Below are 19203 nucleotides of genomic sequence, written 5' to 3'. Positions count from 1 at the left end.
AGTCTAGAAGCTCTGATTAACTGTATGGCTATGGACAGATAAACAAGTCATTTAACTGTTGAGTCTAAGCTTTTACATCTGAAAAATGGGAATAACAACATCTAGTTTATAGGATTGTTTTCGGAGTAGATAAAATAATAAATGTTCAAGTGCTATGTAAATGTACAGCGCCTTACAAGCATTAGTTACCGGCATCTCTCATCTGTATTCACTCCCATTCTTCCTCCCCTTCGGTCCCTGCTTTGTTGCGGGACTAGGAAATTCTTCGCATTGAAGGTTAGGACTTAACTCCAATCGGAGTAAAGATTTGCTGGTTGTTCCCGCCTTCCACGCCTAAACGAACCACTCAGAGCGTCCGGAGAGTGGCGCGGTCTCTCTCCACTTGGAGACCACACCTAACAGAGCTTGCACTTTTCTCCGTCCTTGCAAACCTTAGTTTCCTCGCACCCCAAATTCCCGGCCTTGGAGGTGGGATCCTCCTCCTTCCTTGTCTCAACCCCTCAAATTTTGGCGTCGCTCGAGTTGAACGGCGGGAACCGGAAGTGTGCATCAGCGGCTGGTCTCCGGAGAATCGACGCCGGAAGTAGCAGCTGCCACAGGAGGATTCCGCCAGCTTTGATATGGCGGCGATCCCTCCGGACTCCTGGCAGCCGCCCAACGTATACCTGGAGACCAGGTGAGGGTCCGGCCGCTGGGGCTCGGCTGGCGTAGGCGACGCGGAGCCCAGGGTTAGCCGCGGGGCTGGGTTCCTGGCGCTGTTCCTCGGGAGGCCGACCTCCTCGTGGAGCCGCGACCGTGAGGACCGCCGGAGGCCTGAGTGGGGAGCTCCGCCGAGTCGAGCTCCGCCCTGACGCGCGCTGAGACCGTAGCTACAGCGGCCCGCTTGCCCTCCTCTCACCCCTCCGTTCTTTCATTCATTCATTCAACAAGCGTGTATTGAGTCTACAGGTGGGGACATAGGGTCTGAGGGTACAGAGGTGGATAAAACACATACAGCCTTGCCTTAAGAAGCTTTCAGTAGTGAAGGAGACAGATGTGTAAACATTAACGTTGTAAGTAGCACAGTTGTATAACCAGATTATTAGGAGGACACAGGAAGAAGCACATTTATTTCCCCCTATCAAAGGGTGATAATATTGAGCACCAAACAGCTAATGTCATGCCCCTGAGTGTAGCATCACATTTAATTTAATCCCCTTAGCAACTCAAATCGTGTAGGTACTATTTCACTTTCTCTCCAGTTTTAGCAGGAGAAATGCAAAATTGACAGATTAAATGGCTTGATTTAACCCACGTAGCTTGAAAGGGGAACCTCATTTGGAGCCTGGTCTGACTGCTTCAGATATGTTCTTGATTATGTTCTTTAGCCCCATTCATTCCATTGCCTCTTTGGGAAAAAAAATTTAATTGATCTTTCCAAAGTAGGACAAATAACCTTAAATAACTTCTTACTGTAACAATAGTATAAAATTGAAATTTTGTAGTCTGACCTTCAGGATGATTTTTTTAATCTAGCCTTTGCCTACCTCTCTGGCTACATCTGCCATTCTCATCTCAGTAAGCCAAAGTTCAGCCATCATCTCTCTAACGTTATTTTCTTCCCTGTGGTGCTTTCCACCAGAGCACAGTTCTCTCAGGTGCTGCTTTTGCCCACTTTCTTACATGGGAAAATTCTACTTCTTCAGGCCTCAACTTGAAAGTCTGTAATTTCTGGAATCACCTTTTAATTTTTTAAAATTACAAAATAAATAGGAACTTAAATCCAAGCAGCTGTAGAAATGTATAGAATAAGAAGTGAAAGCCACCCTTCTCTGTAAAAACATCATTAATAGTTGTTAGATGACCTTCCAGATCTTTTTCTATGTAGATAATAGACATCTCTCTTTTATGTTCTATTTTTAAGCAATAATACGATCATATAATCATACTGTATTTTTTTTTTCTGTAATTTTCTTTCTCTAACTAGTACATGCAGCCTTCCATAGTATGGATATTTCATATTTTTGTCATCCCCTCTTTGAAGGACATTTAAATTGCTTCTCGTTTTTGTTAGGATGAATACTGGAATGAACAGCCTCACATGTATTGTATCCTTAAGCACTAAGTTTTCCCATAGAATAGAAACTTTGAAGTTGAAATTGCTGCCAAAAAGTACGCACATTTCAAAATTGTGTAGATATTTTCTGATCACCATTCCAAAAAGTTATCCCCTGTATTTTAAAAATATCCACCAGAATGTAGCTTCATGAGAGGAAAAGCACTTAGAATCGTGTCTTGTGCAGAGTAATTGTTAATCCATGTTGAATGTTAGGAGTGTGAAGGATGAATTGCCAGTAGAAAGGCTTCTAAAAAGCTCTGTTCTAGCGCATACCACATATTTATAGAATGCTTACACCGCTTGGCCCTGGGTATTCAGGCTATCCAGAATTGACTCAATTCTCACATTCTTGGAGCTTAAAATCTAGGTGAGTGATGAAATGGAGGGGAAGGCACCTGTCCTAAGTCTTACTTCCTTTTTCTTAGCAGTACTTCAAGGGGAAAAGCGCTTAGCACACTGGGCAGCTATAAGGGTTAGAAGTAATCAGGTTTTGCCTTTGTTGCACCCTTCCTAAATACACACAAACTATACCTTTTTTTCCCATTGAATTTTTTTTATGAATAGATAGTAGTTTACATGACTCAAAAATATAAACATTTAAAAAAGATATTCACAGAAAACCTTTCTGTCTCTCATTTACCCAGTTTCTACCCCCCACCCAGAAACATGTTTGCATAAATAAATATGAATTCCCAATATTTTAATGTCCAACTTAAAAAAATTACAAATTAAGTGTAAGATTTTTTTCCCCCTAATTTAGGAGTTGGGGTTATATTGGTTTCCAATGATCAGTGATTTCATGTATACAAGGTATTAGAATTTTTGGTTGTCCACGGTTGTTTTGCCTTAAAGAAGTATCAGAAGCCCCTGCATGTTTTACTTAAAAGAGGTTTATGTTATTGGCATTGTGTTGTTTTCCTTTGCTGAGCATGAAATCTGATGGTTATCACAATCTCATAACTTACAAGCTTGAAAATGCAGAGTCCTAGAGCTGGCCCATAATGCTCCTGTCTGTTGTGGACTTGTTCTTGACTGGAGTCTACTGTCCTCTCCCCCTACAGCATGGGAATCATTGTGCTGGAGCTGTACTGGAAGCATGCTCCGAAGACCTGTAAGAACTTTGCTGAACTGGCTCGTCGAGGTTACTACAATGGCACCAAATTCCACAGAATCATCAAAGACTTTATGATCCAGGGAGGTGACCCAACAGGGACAGGTACAGTTAAGTCAGCATTAGTTTCTGTAGTCTCATTCTATCATAACCGGGTATAAGGCAGCCAGGGCCCTCTTCTGCGTACCAGGGAGTAGGTTAGTTGATTCTGGTGACTACTCCTGCCCTTGCTAACACACACTCTTCCCCAGACACACACTTGTGGAATTGACCAGAAACCAATTTTGACTTCTGGGCTTTACACAGTTTCTTGTAACTTCCATGTATTTCTTACTAAAAGCAAATAATATTTGCCTGAATTATAGTAATGCATTAGAGTAGTCTGGATAATCAGAAGTAAAGAAGGACATTTGTAATGTTTTGAGGAAAAGAAAATAGTAGATTCTTGATTTGAATTAATCAGTCAAAGAACCCACTATTTATTGAACCCACAAATTGATTCAAATTGCTCAACAAATATTGAGAACCAGCCTTGTGTCAGATATTTTTCTGAGCTCTAGGGATATGGCTGTGAGTGAAAAAAAAAAAAACAAAAAAACTTCCTACTCTCAATAAAGCAGGAAAAGGATGTGGGGATGTGATTTTAGTAGAAACGTCAGGGAACCTCTCTGAGAAGGTGTGATTGGAGCAGGGATCTGAAGGAATTGAAGGAATGAACCTTTTGACTTGGGGAAGAACATTCCTGGTGGAGGGAAGAGTACACCCAGAGGCCATGAGGCAGGAGCCTACGTAGGTGATCATGTAGGACCTTGTAGGGCATGGCAGAGACTTTGAATTTTATTCTGAATAAGATGGGAGCTGTTGGAAGGTTTTGAGCAAACGAGGGACATGATCTGACTTAGGCTTTAAAAAGATCACTCTGGCTGCTGTTTGGAAAATAGATGTAGGGGCAAAAATGAGAGCTGGGAAGCAGTTAGGAGGCGGCTGCTGTTGTCCAGTCTAGACATATGTGGTTGGATAGATTGATAGTAGAGATAGTGTTGAGAAGTGACTGGATTCAGGTTATGTTTTGATAGAAATGGAGTCAATGGGATTTGTTGAGGTTAGGTTGGGGTAGGGGTAAGCATGTGAGAGAGAGAGAGATGGTCAAGGATGACTTCAAGGTTTTTGACTTGAATTTAGTGAAATGGGGAAGGCTGAGAGAAGAGCATATTTGGAAGGGGAACATCAAGAATTTGGTTTTGGACACATTACATTTGAAATACTTGTCAGATCTTCCATTAGATATTTTGAGTAAATTATGAGATGTGAGTGTGTAGGTCATGGAAAGGTCTGGGATGGAGGTATGAATTTGGGTGGGATTTATTAGTGAAATTGGTACATGACAACATTTCTAAGTTTCACGGCCCCTTGCTTCTCAGTCTGCATTTTCTCTGCTAATTCCTACTCCTGCTCTTTTGCCTTTAAATAAACTTGGTTCTTTCTGTGACAGTCTGTTTTCAGTCTTTTTCTTCTTTGTTGTTCCCAGTTGTCCTTTATCCTTTATGACCAAGAGGCATTCAGTTTTTTTCAATATATATGGACACGTTTTAAAATACAGAATATAGAAGAAAGTTCAAGAAAGACCAAAAAAAAAAAAAAAAATCACTCATAAGTATACCTCCTAAAGATTCCTAAGTATCATCAACTATTCTGCCAATATCCTACCTCTAGAATAATGGTGGCCATTATTCTAGACATCTTTTTTTTCAGATACCTATTAAAAGGATGGATAACCAGCTAGATGGAAATAATGTCATGCTATGTCATTCATGTTATTGTTTTTAAAACAAAAAGTGTTGTATTTAATTTTGTATATTTAATGGGTAAATTGACTTCCTGCTATGAAAGATAAAGAAATTAGTACTTAAATTTCTACCCATTCCTTTTGTTTAGGAAAAGTTTGGTTTTGCCTGCCTACTGTGTTAGGGAAAAACCAGTTCTTCCCTCTTGAGTTTCTCCTTTACATGCTCACACAGTACATTTCACTTCTGACACTTCTGGTCACCAAATGTATAGAAGTGTTTTTACCCACAAACAATTCCCTGAGACATCAGCTGGGTTTGATTAATTTGCTAGAGCAGGTCACAGAACTCAGGGAAACCTAAATACTTACTTTCGTTTACCAATTTATTAAAGGATATGGTAAAGTGTACAAATGAACGGAGATGCTTCAGGTTAGGTCTGGGAGGGTGCCAAGAATAGAACTTCTGTTGCCATGGAGTTGGGGTGTATCACCCTCCCTGTGTGGATGTGTTTGTCCGCTTTGAAACTCTACAGCCCTATACTGTTGGGATTTTATGGAGGCTTCCTTGTGTAGGCATGATCCATTTTAGCTCCATTTCTGGCCCTTCTCCCCTCCTTCCCTCTTTGGAGAAGGGCATGAGGCAGGCACTCAAGATTCCAAGCTTCTGATCATGCCTTGATCTTCCTGATGACCAGCCCCCATCCAGGAGTCCACTCAGAGTCACCTCATTAGAATAAAAGATGCTCCTAGTGCTCTATCACTTAGGAATTGATAAGGTTTTCAGGAGCCCTGTGTGAGGGATAGGGTCAAAGACAAAATATTAGAACAAAAGATACTCCTAGTGTTCTTATCACTTAGGAAATTATAAGCATTTTAGAGGCTCTGTGTTAGGAACCAGGGGCAGTTTATATATATATATAAAATCATTTTTTTCCCTATTATCTTGCACCTGTCCTCTCTCCCTTGCTCCCAATTTTTTGTTGTTACTTTATTTTTCCTTATCAGAGTTTATAGCATTTTCCATTCTACACCCATGAGCCCCTCAGCTACAGTGTGAGTTCTATGGTTCAGAGGGTTTGGTGCTCACCACTAGGCTTTTCTGTTCATCAGTTCTAGAGGGCAGAATTTCTTGTTGAGTGGTTTTTATTGCAAGGGCTGGAGGATGTTAATTTTCAAACTCAACCATGTTTGAGAATTTCTGCCTGTTACCCTTATAGTTGAAAAAGACCAACTGGGTATACTGTTCTTGGGCCAGACTAATTCCCTCAGATCTTTTTAGACATTTCTGCTCCATTGCCTTCTGATTTTGAACATGGCTTTGGAGAATATTGAAGCCAGATTTACTTCTTCCTTCAATTCAGGGAAAATTTTTTTATTTGTATTTCTGAATATTTCTCTGTTATACTTAACGGATTTTCTATTTCAGGAAATAGTTATTCTTTGTTTCATCACCTTTGTCTTCCATATATCTGTCACATTTCTTTTGAGTAAGTGAGGTGATGGTTTTCTATTTTTTCCTGCATCCGTTGAAATAATCTCAGACCTTTACTCTGTGCCTTATTCAATTTTGAGTCATGTCTATTCTGTTCTTTGCTGCTCTAATTTATTTATTAGTGCTGTCTTGGTGTCATTTGACTCTCAATCTGTTTCCTTAACTCTGCAATCTTTTCACCTTATTCCACTGATTTATTATCCTGTCTTTGAGCTCTTGTTTTCTTGGATTCTTATTTCTGTTGAAGCATCTGTAGCTTGAAACAGCCACAGAAAAGCCCTTCTTGGATATATTTTCTCTCTTTCTTTCTTTCCATTTGTTGTGTATGTTTGCATAGTCTCCGTGCCATTTCTTGTCATCTTATCCACTCTTAGTGTTGGCTTTACCTTTTATTTGCTCGGGTACAGTGCAAGTGAATTGTCTTTGTCACTCTCCCTGCCTGTGTGGGGGCCAGTTATCTTCCCCATCCCAAATGCTGGGTTGCTTTCTCTCCATTTTATTCTATCCTGACAAGGGTGTGGGAGAAAACACCAGCTCAGCTCATGCTGAGTGAGCTCCTGTGGGAGGGCTAGCTTCTGTTCTGTTTTCCCAGACTCCATTAAAGCCATGTCCCAGGGCCCCTTCCCCTGCTGGTGGTGTCCCTCTACCCCAACCTCAAGCCCTGGGTAGCTCTTGAGTTTAGCGGTAGCAGAGGAAAAATATCCTCATACCTTTTTTTCATTTTCACCTGGATTTCTATAAAAGAAGACATATTAATGAGAGAAAAGCATACAGGTTTACTTAATATAAGGTCTACATGACATCAGAGCCTTTAAAAGGAAATGAGGACCTGAAGAAGGGGTTACCCTGAGCATTTTTATGCCAGGTTTGATGAAGAGTGGGAAGTCGTGGGAAAATATGATAGAACAAAAGGGGTATGAGTATGAGCTCAGTGTAGTAAAACTAGGGAGACTTAGCAAGGCTTGTTCATTCATATTCCTCCTGGTGTCCCTCTGTCTTGAAGGTGGGGATGTTCCTTTCCTCTGGGTATATGGAGGGCACCTACCACATGAGGGTCTTATGATCACTTCAGGAGAAGGTCAGAAAATCCTTCCTGCACCTGCCGTTTCTCAGATTCCTTCAACTTGAAATACTCACATGCCACAGTTCCCTGTTTTAGAGCAGCACATCCTGGTCCCATTATGGCCCAGTGCTCCTCCACCCCACTAAGTTGGCCAGTGCTGTTAGCCTGACCTGCCACTCCTGAGCACCTGTGGTGTGTGGGCTTCTGCCTTCAAGGGCTTCTCCTTAACTTTTTCAGGGCTGTTCACCCACTCTCCTTGTTGGCTTCTCAGAATTGGAGGGTATTTGTGAGAATTCTCTGGGTGACACTCCTTTCCTGATTACTACTTTTAGGGAGTGCAGGCAGAAGAAATCCCTTATTTCTTCCCTTGACTGACTTTTCAGAATCTTTGGAATAAGTTTGTCTCCCTTTTGTTGTTTGGTTGTTTCTGATAAATTTTTGGCTTTGAAAGAAATTGAATTTTTTGTGTTTGCTTCATCAAGTATTAGGGGAGGCAGAGTCTAGTTCTGCTTCATTCCATTTTATTTTTCTGAAAATGTCCTGTCAACACTTTGATGTACTTCTTTCCTGTCTTCTTCCTCTCTCATTGTTGGTATGAGATAAAATTTTAATTCATAACACCAGTGACCTGAGAGAGTCCTTGATTAGTGTATGAGAATTGGAAGTGACTCAGATATGAGAACTCATGTCAGAGCTTCCCTGTATTTTTGTAGTTAGTTTGCAGCCTTTCATAATGTCACATTTCCATGATGTAATTTTAATGAAATTGAATTACTCAAAAGATTTCCAAATAATTGCATTCAGCCTCAAGTGTAATGAGTGATTGAGCCAAGCCTACTGGCAGGCCTGTGGTGGAAGGCAAACAGGAGTTAGGCCCTTCTGGATCACTAGTATGGGCTTCTAGCTGATTAGGTAACACAGTTTTTGCTGAATATCTCAGATAAACAGCATGTGGTATCCTGGGCTCTTCAGCAGGTTGATGCATCATATCCATCCCCAGCTGTCCCTCAGTCTTACTACTCTGGAACTATTCTTTCCATGGTCTTTCTGATACACCTTTGCCAGATATTTTCTCAATTCAAATATCTTTGACTTCCTGCTTCATTTTAATCCATTTTTCTTCTTTTAAGTTTCCTTTATTGTAATAACTATGCTGGCTCTTTCCTCAGCCCTCTGGATATCTTTTATCTGTTTCTACTAACTTCTTCTCTTTCTCCCCTTCCTATGAGACATGGCATCCTATCAAGCTCTTCCTTTCACTTCTTGCTTTGCACTTAGCTGCCGTGATTGTGGTGATTAATTACATGCTGATTATGCTGTGCATCATCCTCACTCTGATTTCATCTCTCCTCTTAGAAGCCCCAGGAACACCTGAAATTTAATGTGTTGAACAGCAAGCGCATTGTTAATTTTATGCATTTGGTGAATATTTGCTAAGAATCTCCTGGGTATCCAGTGCTATTCTAAGGCCTGTCAGGAGTATTTAAGCGTTAGAAACCAAGGCATTTTTCTTTTCCTTGCAGAGCTCCCTGCCCTACCAGGAAGACAAGGTATTCATTATAAGAAACGACTCGTTAGTAATAATATAATAAATATGCAAATACATGGAGGTACTCTATGAATTATGTATATAACATAGATTGGAATAATTTATAATAAGAGGAAAAGTACAATGGAGTGGGATTACAGAATGGGATGGTGGCATATTTTGAGGTGGGCCTTGAAGGAAATGTAGAATTTTAACTCTTGAGAGGACAGGGAAGGGCATTTTAGATTTAGAAAGAAAAATGAGTACAGAGCAGAGACACAAATGACAGAGGCATGTAGGGTGTAAAGGAATGCCCACCACACCAGGTGTCGTGTCTCACTCTGGACTGACTCTGTGACATAACCCAACCAGCTTTTCCTGCCCAGAACAAATGCATAAAATGTGATTGCTAAGGCCACCAAACTGCGTGTTTAGGGGATGGTAAAGGAGGAGCAGTTTGAGGCAGTGTGTGCAGAGTAGTAGGAGACAGCATGGGGCCAGTTCATAGAGGCTCCCAGATAGGAGTTCAGGTTTGATCTAACGTCATTCAGAGACTATTTGGGACTCTTGAGTCTGGGCTAAGAAAAATATGAGGACATTTAATCCAGCCATGGTATATGCCAATGTAATGTAGCATCGAGGTGAACAGAGAGTTTTGAAGCTCACTGGGCTTGAGGTTGGTTCTTGGCTTCACATGAATATTTATTAGATGTAGATAAGTTGTATAACCTTCCTGAACCTTCTTATCTATAAATGGGGAATGTGGTTATAAGCGCCTCATGGGTTTGTTGTGAGTAGTAAACGAGTAGGTGTTTGTAAAATGGTCAGCACAGGCTTGACACAAAATAGGAGCTCAAAAAAATGTGGTTGTTTATTATTTATTTTGGTTGTTAATCAATTTAGCAAATGTCTGTTAGACTCATGCCATAGTCCAGGCATTGTTCTAAGAGCTGGAGATATAATAATGAATAAGAAAGCCCTGTGGCACTCTTATTGTAATGTGAGAGAGACAGTGAAGAAATAGATACATAATATACTGTCCGGTCATGCATGACAAATGATATGGAAAAAATAATACATAAGGGGATAGAGCAGGGATTCTCAGCTTTGGCAGTATTGATATTTTGGGCTGGGTGATTCTTTGTTGTGGGGGCTGTCCTGTGCATTGTAAGATGTTTAGCTGCAGCTCTGACCTCTACCTCCTAGCTGCCAGTTGAAACTCTCAGAAGAACTCAAGAACTCTCTTTTGACAACCAAAAATGTCTTCACTTATTGTTCAGTGTCCCCAGGGGGACAGAGTCACCCCTAGTTGAGAATCACTGGGATGGAGAGTGAAGGAAGTGCTTTTTGGATAGTGTGATTAGGGGAGACCTCTCTGATAAGGAGGCATTTGAGCAGATCTCTGAATAAACTGAAATTGTGAGTCATGAGACTGTCAGGGGCAAGGACAATACAGAGGGAACAGCAATCAGAGGTCCTAGACGAGAATGTGCTCTGCCAGTATGGCCAGAGCAGGTGAGTGAAGGGGAGAGTGGCAGGAGGTATGAGAGCACCAGATCATGGAAACTCTTGTAAGTTGTGGTGAAGACTTTGGATTTTGTCCTAAGTGAGATGAAGTGTCACTGGAGGATTTTGAGCGGAGGACTGCCATGATGAGACTTGTTTTAAAAGGATCTCTGTGGCTTCCACGTGGTGAAGAGACTGGTACGGAAAGTGGGAGGCAAAGCTGGAAACAGGGAACACCAACTAGAAGCTTTCGTTGTTAAAGCTAGAGTTTGTTGTAGTTTGGACTACAGTGACAGTGGTTCTATTGGTTCTGATCCTCCGGGAAGCATGTGCCAAGACAGAGTTAGATATTCAAGAGATTTACTGGGGTAACACCTGTGAAAGATAAAGTGGTGAGGGAGCAAAGGTTGGAAGGGGAAGTATCCGCACATCAGTGCAGGTCTAACCCCTGTGAAAGAGAAGAGGAGAAGGAGCCAGTGGGGGAAGATGAAGAGCTGCCAGTAAGGTGGGACTACAAGAAGGGTGACCTTAGCTGTCAGGAGCTGCTCGTGGATCAGGCAAGGTGATACCTGAGGATTGAGCATTGGATTTAACAACGTGGTGATACAGATGACTTTGACAAGAGCAGTTTCAGTGGAGTGGTGAGGGCAAACATCTGAATGGAGAGCATTCAAGAGGCAGGAGAAGAAGTGGAATGAAGTTTTCCTGGGAATGGATGCAGAGAAATAGCAGGATACTTGGAGACAAAGTGGGTTGTTTTTTTTTTTTTTTTTTCCAAAATGGGAAAGAGTAATACCATATTTTTATGCTGATAAGAATGATCCAGCAGAAAGAAAAATTGATGCAGGAGAGGGGAAAATTGTAGTTGTAAAGTTCCTTAAAGGTGAGTGGGATTGATTAGTATGTGGTGATGGGATAGCCATTTGAACAAGTTACTTATACAGCATATTAATAAGGGAAGAAGGAAGGTAAGTGGGTAGAAATGTAGGGAGGAAAGTGGATTTGGTGGTGAGAAGATGTGAGAGTTCTCTTCCTTTTTCTCAGTGACATAAGAAGCAAAGCTATCCCCAGAGAGCAAGGAGCAGCGAGGGAGTGGTAGAGGTTTGAAGACAGAGGGACTGGGATAAACGCAGGCAGCCTGGCTCCCCAGGTGGACTATTGGTCATGACCTACAGTAGCCTTTCGTGGAAAATACTCATGTTATTTCTGTTAAAGGGGGCTCATCATCACTGATACTACTGTGTTTGCTTCATGTTATACACTACATGGTTTCCATACATTGTCTCATTTGATTCTCATAATAGTCCTATGAGACATGGGTACTACTGCTATTCCTACTTTACAGTCAAGGAACTGGTGCTTAGAGAGGGTAAGTATCTTGCTTAAGTGGTGGAGTGGGACTGAAATTTAGATCTCTCTGACCCCAAAGGCAAGTGAGAAAGAGGGAACTCCTGTCTTAAGAACTACAGAGCTTCCTGGAGAACCATAGTCTGTTTCCTGTGTTAGATTTGGTACCATTTGCCCTGGTAATTCAGTAGCAGCTCCACTAGTCAGTTCCCCTTTCCTACTGTTACTAACAAAGTGATTGTATCAATTTGGGATGCTTTTGGCTACAAGTAGCAGAAAACTCAACCACAGAGGCTTAAACAAAGAGAGCTTTTGTTTTTCTCACAGAACAAAATGTCTGGAGGTAAGCAGTTGCAGGCATTAATTCAGCTGCCCAGCAAAGTTGTTAGGGACCCAGGCTTGCTATGTCTTTCCACTCCATTGTTCTCACTGTGTTGGCCTTTGATCTCAAACTTCTCTTATGATTGTAGGATGGCTGCTACTCCTGACATCACCTCTGCTTTCAAAGAAGGAAGATGAGGAAAGAGCTATGGGTGAAAGACAAAGGAGTCTGTTTGTGCCTTCTTATCAGAAAAAGAAACTATTTGCAAAAGCATTAACTTCACAAAGGATTAGTATCCAGAATAACCCAAATATATAATATGTATGAATTTTAAAACATCAGACCACTCAGTAGAGAAGTGGTTGTTGACGGGAGGAAAGCAAAATAGCCAGTGAACATGCAATCATGCACAACTTCAGGGAAACGGAACACCACAAGAGATCTGACACCTTTCAGACTGACAGATGTTAGAAAGCCTGGCAAAAGGACCTAGATCTGTAAGAGTGAAAGTGAGGGCATTGTGGGTGGGGGTGCGCATTGGTACCACTTCTGGCAAAATATTCTGGGAAATCTAGTTAATGGTGAAATGTTCATAAACTGTGAGCCTGCATATCCCCCATGAGATATAGTTTCTTAGAGCTCCTGCACTTGAGTTTGGGAGGCAGTGTAAGCATGGTTTATGATAGCCAAAATATCCATCACAAGGAGAAAAGATAAGATTGTATTGTAATCATACAGCAGAATAAATACTACAGAGAGCTGCATGGGACAAAATGGATGAATATCCCTTATAATGGTGAACAAAAAAAAGCTAGTTGCAGAAGAATACATTGTGTATAATAATACCATTTATATAAACCCCAAAACATGCAAAACAATTAATACTTTTTTTAGGGATGCATACATATGTAATAGAAAAGAAAGTGCACAGAAACGACAAACTCCTGATCAGAATGGTGGTTACCTGAGAGGAAAATATGATCCTTCGAAGCAATTGTTAGCTCTTGGGAGAGTGGCGGAGTCAGGAAGGGATGTAGAGGTGTGTGTGTCTGGGGTCTTCAGCTGGATTGGCCACAATTTATTTCTTGAGGGGAGGGTGCACAGTTGTTTGTCATATTACTCTTTGTATCTTTTAATGTCTGAAATATTCAGCATATCAGGAGAGGATGAAAAAGTAAAAGAAGTTTGAGGATAGAGTTTAGAAAACAGGCCTGTGCCTGTCTCCATTGTATCTATACTAGCAGAGGCACACAGCATATTTTTTACTGCAGTTTCCCAGTTGTTGGCTTTATAAGTGATCATTGGCATCTGTGTCACCTGCTTTGCACCAGAGAACTCTTTAATCACTCCCTGTCCCCCTACCATTTTTCCCCTATTCCACATGCCCAAAGGAATGTTTTGATTGGAATTATTTGTCTTTCTGACATTTTGCTGCAAACCCTACTGAGTTGAATTAGGTTATGAAATGATAACATATTATGAGTAAATGGTGCCTTAGAGGCCCAAACTACTTGCAGTTGGTCAGACTATGCCTAGTGAGTAAAAAAGGGCCTCCATGCCCTTTCCTTTCATCTCCTGATTATTTAAAACCCCAGACTTCTAAAACCCCAGTCGAGTGACTCTTGACTGGCCTATCCTGTAATCCTCTTTCTGTTTATGGTGCCATTTATGTGATGGGTTTCAGTTCCTAGAGGGCAGGGGTCTTGAGGTTCTGGCAGACCTTGGCTTGCAAGAATCGTACTTCCAAGACTAAGCCTGTGGACTGACAGCACACTTCTGAATTTCATCCTCAGCGTGCTCACTCTCTAAAGGCCTGGGTGTAGGGCTTGACCTTGGTTTGCCCCCACAGCCCTCTCTGTCCTGTCTCATCTTCAGCCCTAGCACTTCCACTAACCACCCCCTACCCAGGCTCAGGCAGGAACCTTGACTATAGTCAGAGGGAACATATTGGTTATATAATTGCTATTTGGAGGTACACTGGCAAGTTGGAATTTTTGGAATGGATTTTTTACATAGTTTGGTGCTCAGTAATTTTCCAGAAGGATAGGTAGCCGGGGCCAGGTGGGAGGTTTCCCCAAGTCTGTTAGGATTCATCCCCATTCCTCTTTGCATGAAAACAGTGTTTTCTTCCTGAACCGGGGGCAGTGACAGGCTCCCTGTGGTGGAGCATCCTAAAAGATAAAGCAAAGGATTTTTTACCATGGAAACACCTTACCCAGGCCCAGGGGCCTCTGGGGGTGGACATGGTGCTTTAACATGCTACTTTCACAGCAGGCTGTAAAAGGAGGTGAGCTCTAGGCTGTTCCCTGGCTGCCAGGCAAGCACAGTGCTAATAAATCCAGTGTTCACTTTGTTCCAGGCTGTTTTGTCTTGGCTGGTCAATTTAGAGAAACCAAACTAGTTCAACAAGGCATATGGTTGACTAAATAATAGATTAGGAGAGTTATCTTCTGTTAGGACATATTTTTCCTGTGGGAAAATCATATTTAGCGTATTTTTCTCTACCAACAAAACCTGGGTTTTTGGCACAGCAGGAGTGTGGATTCTTGTGGACATAATATAAATAACATGTGGTGGGGATGTTGCAAACAAAACATTCCCAATGCCGTGTTTCTTTTTATTCGTCTTACAGTACACTGCCCCTCCTCTCAATGAATTCTGCCTACCGTTATATTATTCTTCCTGCCACATTGCCACTTACCACTATCCCTGTTTCTCCTTAAGCTAGATATCTATGACTTAAATGAATTTTATTTTCCTTCATTTGGGTTAAGATGAAGCAAAATAAATAGCAAACATCAAATAGGTTTTGATTCTTATGCCATCTCTGATCCATTAAAACTAGTTGCCTGGAGTTCTGGGTTGGTAAGAATTCTGAGGCCAATGTAAGCTCAGCAGGGAAGAATGCTGATTGATTAGCGATGTCTGTGGTGTGTGCAGGGTTAGGGCTTCGGGCACTCCTATCTAAAGCACTCATAAACATGTGAAAAATTAAGAGACTGCTTAACACATCTCCAGCAATGAATAGTGGTTATTTGTAGATGGTTAGATTACAGGGGACTTTAATGTTCCTTTGATAATGTTCTATGTTTTCTACATTTTTGACAGTGAACGTGTATTACTTTAATAAGCAGGAAAAAATCACTCAGCATTATTTTGAAAAGAAACATCTTAACTAAATGAAACCAGTGATTTGAAAGTGCTCTGTCAGTGCTTGATTCTGCTGCTGGGCTGTGTAGTTAAAATGTACTTATTAGCAGAGGTCTTACTGCCTTTTCCTTTCCTGAACTCCAAAAAAAATACTTTGACCCTGGGCCATGGCTCTTAGTGTGAGGTTGAATGTAGGACTGGCTGATTGGTTTCTCATCTTCTAACTGGCAGGTCGAGGTGGTGCATCTATCTATGGCAAGCAATTTGAAGATGAACTTCATCCAGACTTGAAATTCACAGGTACGTATATATTCTGGGTAGACTGGGTAGGAAAAGGGAATGGGTTTTAAAAGCTCATTCTTTTGGCTGTGATTCAAGGTGAATGCCTGACACCGTGGCATGGTGCCCTGTAGCTACCCAGCTGAGGCGCCACAAAGAGCCGTGGCAGATGAGAGAAAGCAGCGCCTCTCAGAATCCCGAGAGAGTCAGAGTGCTGATCTGAGTGATCTCGACTCTAACTACCTGTTGAATGCTGCTGCTATAAACCATAAGAAAGCAAAAGCTTTCTCAAAGAAACAGAGGAGACCTTCCTGGATTTTTGAGGGGAATTAGGAACATGGTCCAGTGGTTAGTGGGTATCATCATGGATAGAAGCTAAGGAGTAGCTGAAAACAAGGAAGATGAGGCCATCAGGGTAGTGGGGTAGTTAACCTTTGTGCTTCGGCAGAGAGACTGCCCTGAGGGGAAGGTTATCAGGTTAGTGGTTGGTGATAGAGGCCAGAACAAAATCTGGCTTCCTTTTATTTCTAGGCTGGTGTAGAGCTCCAGCCTGGGGCTCTGAGGGTTATTTATACTCTTTTCTCTCTTTCTTTTTCCCTCCAGGGGCTGGAATTCTTGCAATGGCCAATGCAGGGCCAGATACCAACGGTAGCCAGTTCTTTGTGACCCTAGCTCCCACCCAGTGGCTTGACGGGAAACATACCATTTTTGGCCGTGTGTGCCAGGGTATAGGAATGGTGAATCGAGTAGGAATGGTGGAAACAAACTCCCAAGACCGCCCCGTGGACAATGTGAAGATCATTAAGGCATACCCTTCTGGGTAGACTTGCTGCTCTCTTGGGCACACCCAGGTCTTCTGAGATGACCCCAGCGAACCAAATTCCAGATGACCTAGAATGACACGTAACTCTAAACTTCATTTTGGCCTTGCAGATTGTGGCGCTGAGGAGGCCTGGGGTCTTGGGTGAGTTAGAGATGGAAGTGTATTTTAATAGGATACTTCTTTTGTGGTCCCCAGTGCCTGCGTTAACAGAGCATTTGCAGAGATGTCCATTTATGATCCTTCACGGGTTACTGCTCACTGCAAATGACTCATACTGCTCCTTCTTGTGGTATCTGCTCTGTGTACTTGAAACTAAGTGAAGCCAACTCTGTCATTCCATAGTGCCTAATCAACCTCTTCTTGTGGAAATTTATATTCTGGTCTACACTGCAGTTTGGTGGCTGACAGCCACAGAATTCAAAACAAGTAGTGTCTATCAGCTGTCTTAACTGTGTGCGCCCCCCGTTTCAGTCTCTTGCATTTATTCTTCCAGGGGTTGTATGCATCTCTATATATTTTCCCTCTCAAAACCAGAACATCAACACTGCTGTTTCTGGCACTTAGACATCCCACGCAAAGCCACATTGAATTTTTGCCAAATGAAAAATGCATCCAACAATCAAGTTTCTAAGAAGGTGTCAAGTGGGGAATGATAATGTGTAATAATCGAGAAATGAATTTATTAAAAAGAAGCAGAAGCATTGACCATTTTTTTCCCTAGGAAGGAGTAGAAATCTGTAGTGAGCATAAGGGCAGACTATGAATTCTCCTTAAAAAGCAGTATTCTCATAAAGGAGAAGCACCACTTGAATTTTTTAAATCTAGGACTTTAAAGAAACTAGATAAGAGATTTTATATGGGTTTTTTTTTAATTTTTCTGATTTTTTAGGGAGGGGGTGGTTAGAGAAAGGAAGTTAATACCTATGTAATATGTAGAAAATTCCAAAATAAAATGCCATTGATGGCTGAAATCACTGCTGTGGTCTGATTTTAAATATTTTAGGGGTAATTAGTTTTATTATTTATTTTTAGAGAAGGTATTGGGGATTGAACCCAGGACCTAGTGCATGCCAAGCATGCACTCTACCACTTGAGCTGTAGCCTCCCCCTGTTTTTAAATATTGTAGGAGGTTCTGATAGCCATTTTAACCTCTGAACCGTCTCAAGTAGTGTTGCAGGGCTCATTTTCAAATTTTCACACCATTTTAGGTTTGTGGGTCTCCAGTGGGCTTCTTCCATTCAAGAGCAGGTTTGACTTTTAAAAGGCAGTATCAAAAAATAAATAAATAAATAAAAGGCAGTACCAAAGAAAGAAGTTAAGTGACAATTGATTAACATTTCTCAGTGAGGGGAAAGCCACTATAGATTAACCAGATGGATGTGCTGAGAGACTGGAACCATTCCCTGAACTTGCAAGAGATATGCCTGCATGTCATTATGGGCCCAGAGGCAATATATGTTGTGGTGTTTGCTTTCTTAAATGAGTTATCTCCTTGATTGAAAAGGAGATTGTAGATTAATGTTCCTTCTTACCACTCTACACATTTTGGAAATGGTGATTTACTTTATGGAATGGCCAAACAAGATTCTGTTCTCCAAGCCTTCCTCATATTCAGCCTCTTTCTCCATTCTTCTCTCTTTTTCCCTAACAACAAAAAAGCAAAACCTAATAACAAACTATGTAAATGATTTGTAACTTCCCAGAGATAGTTTTGAGGTGCAAAGTCCTGGTCTGAGAAAGTAGAAATACATTTCCTTCAGCCTGGACTGGGTGGACATAGTTGGATCCCCCTCTAGGAGCAAGGAGTAAGACACCCCTTGACTCACCTCTCAGAATTATAATCCTGAAAATCCCTTTCACCCAGGTAATGGGAGTGGTATAAATGTATTATTGCTACTTTGAGAAGCAAAGAAGGTTGTGAGCCACACAGGCACAGTTCCTTGTTTCTAGATAAGTACACCAAATGTATGCCAAAGTGATCATACATGCAAGCATATGCCAGTTTTCATAAAGGATGTCACCTCAAAGAGTAAAACTTGAATTGTTTCGCAATTTCTAGTGATTCTGCCAGTTAGCCAGAGATGTAAAAATTCTCGATTCTTTATAAAGGGAGCTTGCGTAAAAGGAATCCTGGTGGATCCTTTTGTTATATGAGTGCCCATACTCTCTCAGGGTAAGTACGATTAGGACAAGTCTCATAAAAGTGGGATGTGCTTGGGCACAGATAGCTTATTGCAGTCACAGCTCAAATAGATCAGTGGCTTATACAATGAGTTTGTAACTTAGATGGAGATTAATGAAGGTAGGTTGTGGGACCATCAGAGCTAATCAAGGAGTAGGAAAGATACAGTTTTGGTGGGAAGGGTAGGAGAGTCTGGACTTTTTGGAGAAGGCTTGAACTTGAAAGTAGATAAGCCAATGAAAGAAGCTTTCAAATGAGTGCCCATGGGTTGGGTAAGAAGTTTGGTTCCCAGACTGTAAAGTGCATGGCCCCCAAGTACCCTAGCCCAGGGCTTCTCACACTTTGCCTACACAAGAATCACTGGGGAGCCTGCTAGAAAGCAGAGCCAGATTCAGCATCCAGCCAGAGATTCTGTTTCTAACCAGCTCCCAGAAGAAGGTGACTGCTGGTCCAGACTGTTGGTCAGTAACACTGAGTTAGTGAGATCCTAGAGTTCAAGTTTGTCCAACAGGAAA

The 19203-nt window shown here is 41.6% G+C and overlaps 1 protein-coding gene across 1 annotated transcript; it reads left to right on the top strand.

Moving 5' to 3' along the window:
* Window positions 1-354: 354 nt before the first annotated feature.
* Window positions 355-17479, top strand: PPIL1 (peptidylprolyl isomerase like 1). Its single transcript, XM_074348594.1, has 4 exons — window positions 355-676; window positions 3160-3314; window positions 15635-15703; window positions 16286-17479. The coding sequence occupies exons 1-4, from the start codon at window positions 621-623 to the stop codon at window positions 16504-16506; spliced, it is 501 nt and encodes a 166-aa protein (XP_074204695.1). The 5' UTR covers window positions 355-620; the 3' UTR covers window positions 16507-17479.
* Window positions 17480-19203: the final 1724 nt, after the last annotated feature.

Source organism: Camelus bactrianus, chromosome 20, assembly GCF_048773025.1.
Source record: "Camelus bactrianus isolate YW-2024 breed Bactrian camel chromosome 20, ASM4877302v1, whole genome shotgun sequence".
Classification (NCBI taxonomy): Eukaryota; Metazoa; Chordata; class Mammalia; order Artiodactyla; family Camelidae; genus Camelus; species Camelus bactrianus.
The sequence above is the reverse complement of the archived record's forward strand: the minus strand, read 5'-3'. Positions and strand labels throughout refer to the sequence as shown.

What these genes read in the sequence shown, in the direction of transcription:
- PPIL1 (XM_074348594.1), top strand. Translation starts at nt 621, where the DNA reads ATGGCGGCGATCCCTCCGGACTCCTGGCAGCCGCCCAACGTATACCTG. An exon ending in AACGTATACCTGGAGACCAG is followed by an intron (nt 677 to 3,159) that starts GTGAGGGTCCGG and finishes CTCCCCCTACAG; the next exon opens with CATGGGAATCATTGTGCTGG. An exon ending in TCCAGACTTGAAATTCACAG is followed by an intron (nt 15,704 to 16,285) that starts GTACGTATATAT and finishes TTTTCCCTCCAG; the next exon opens with GGGCTGGAATTCTTGCAATG.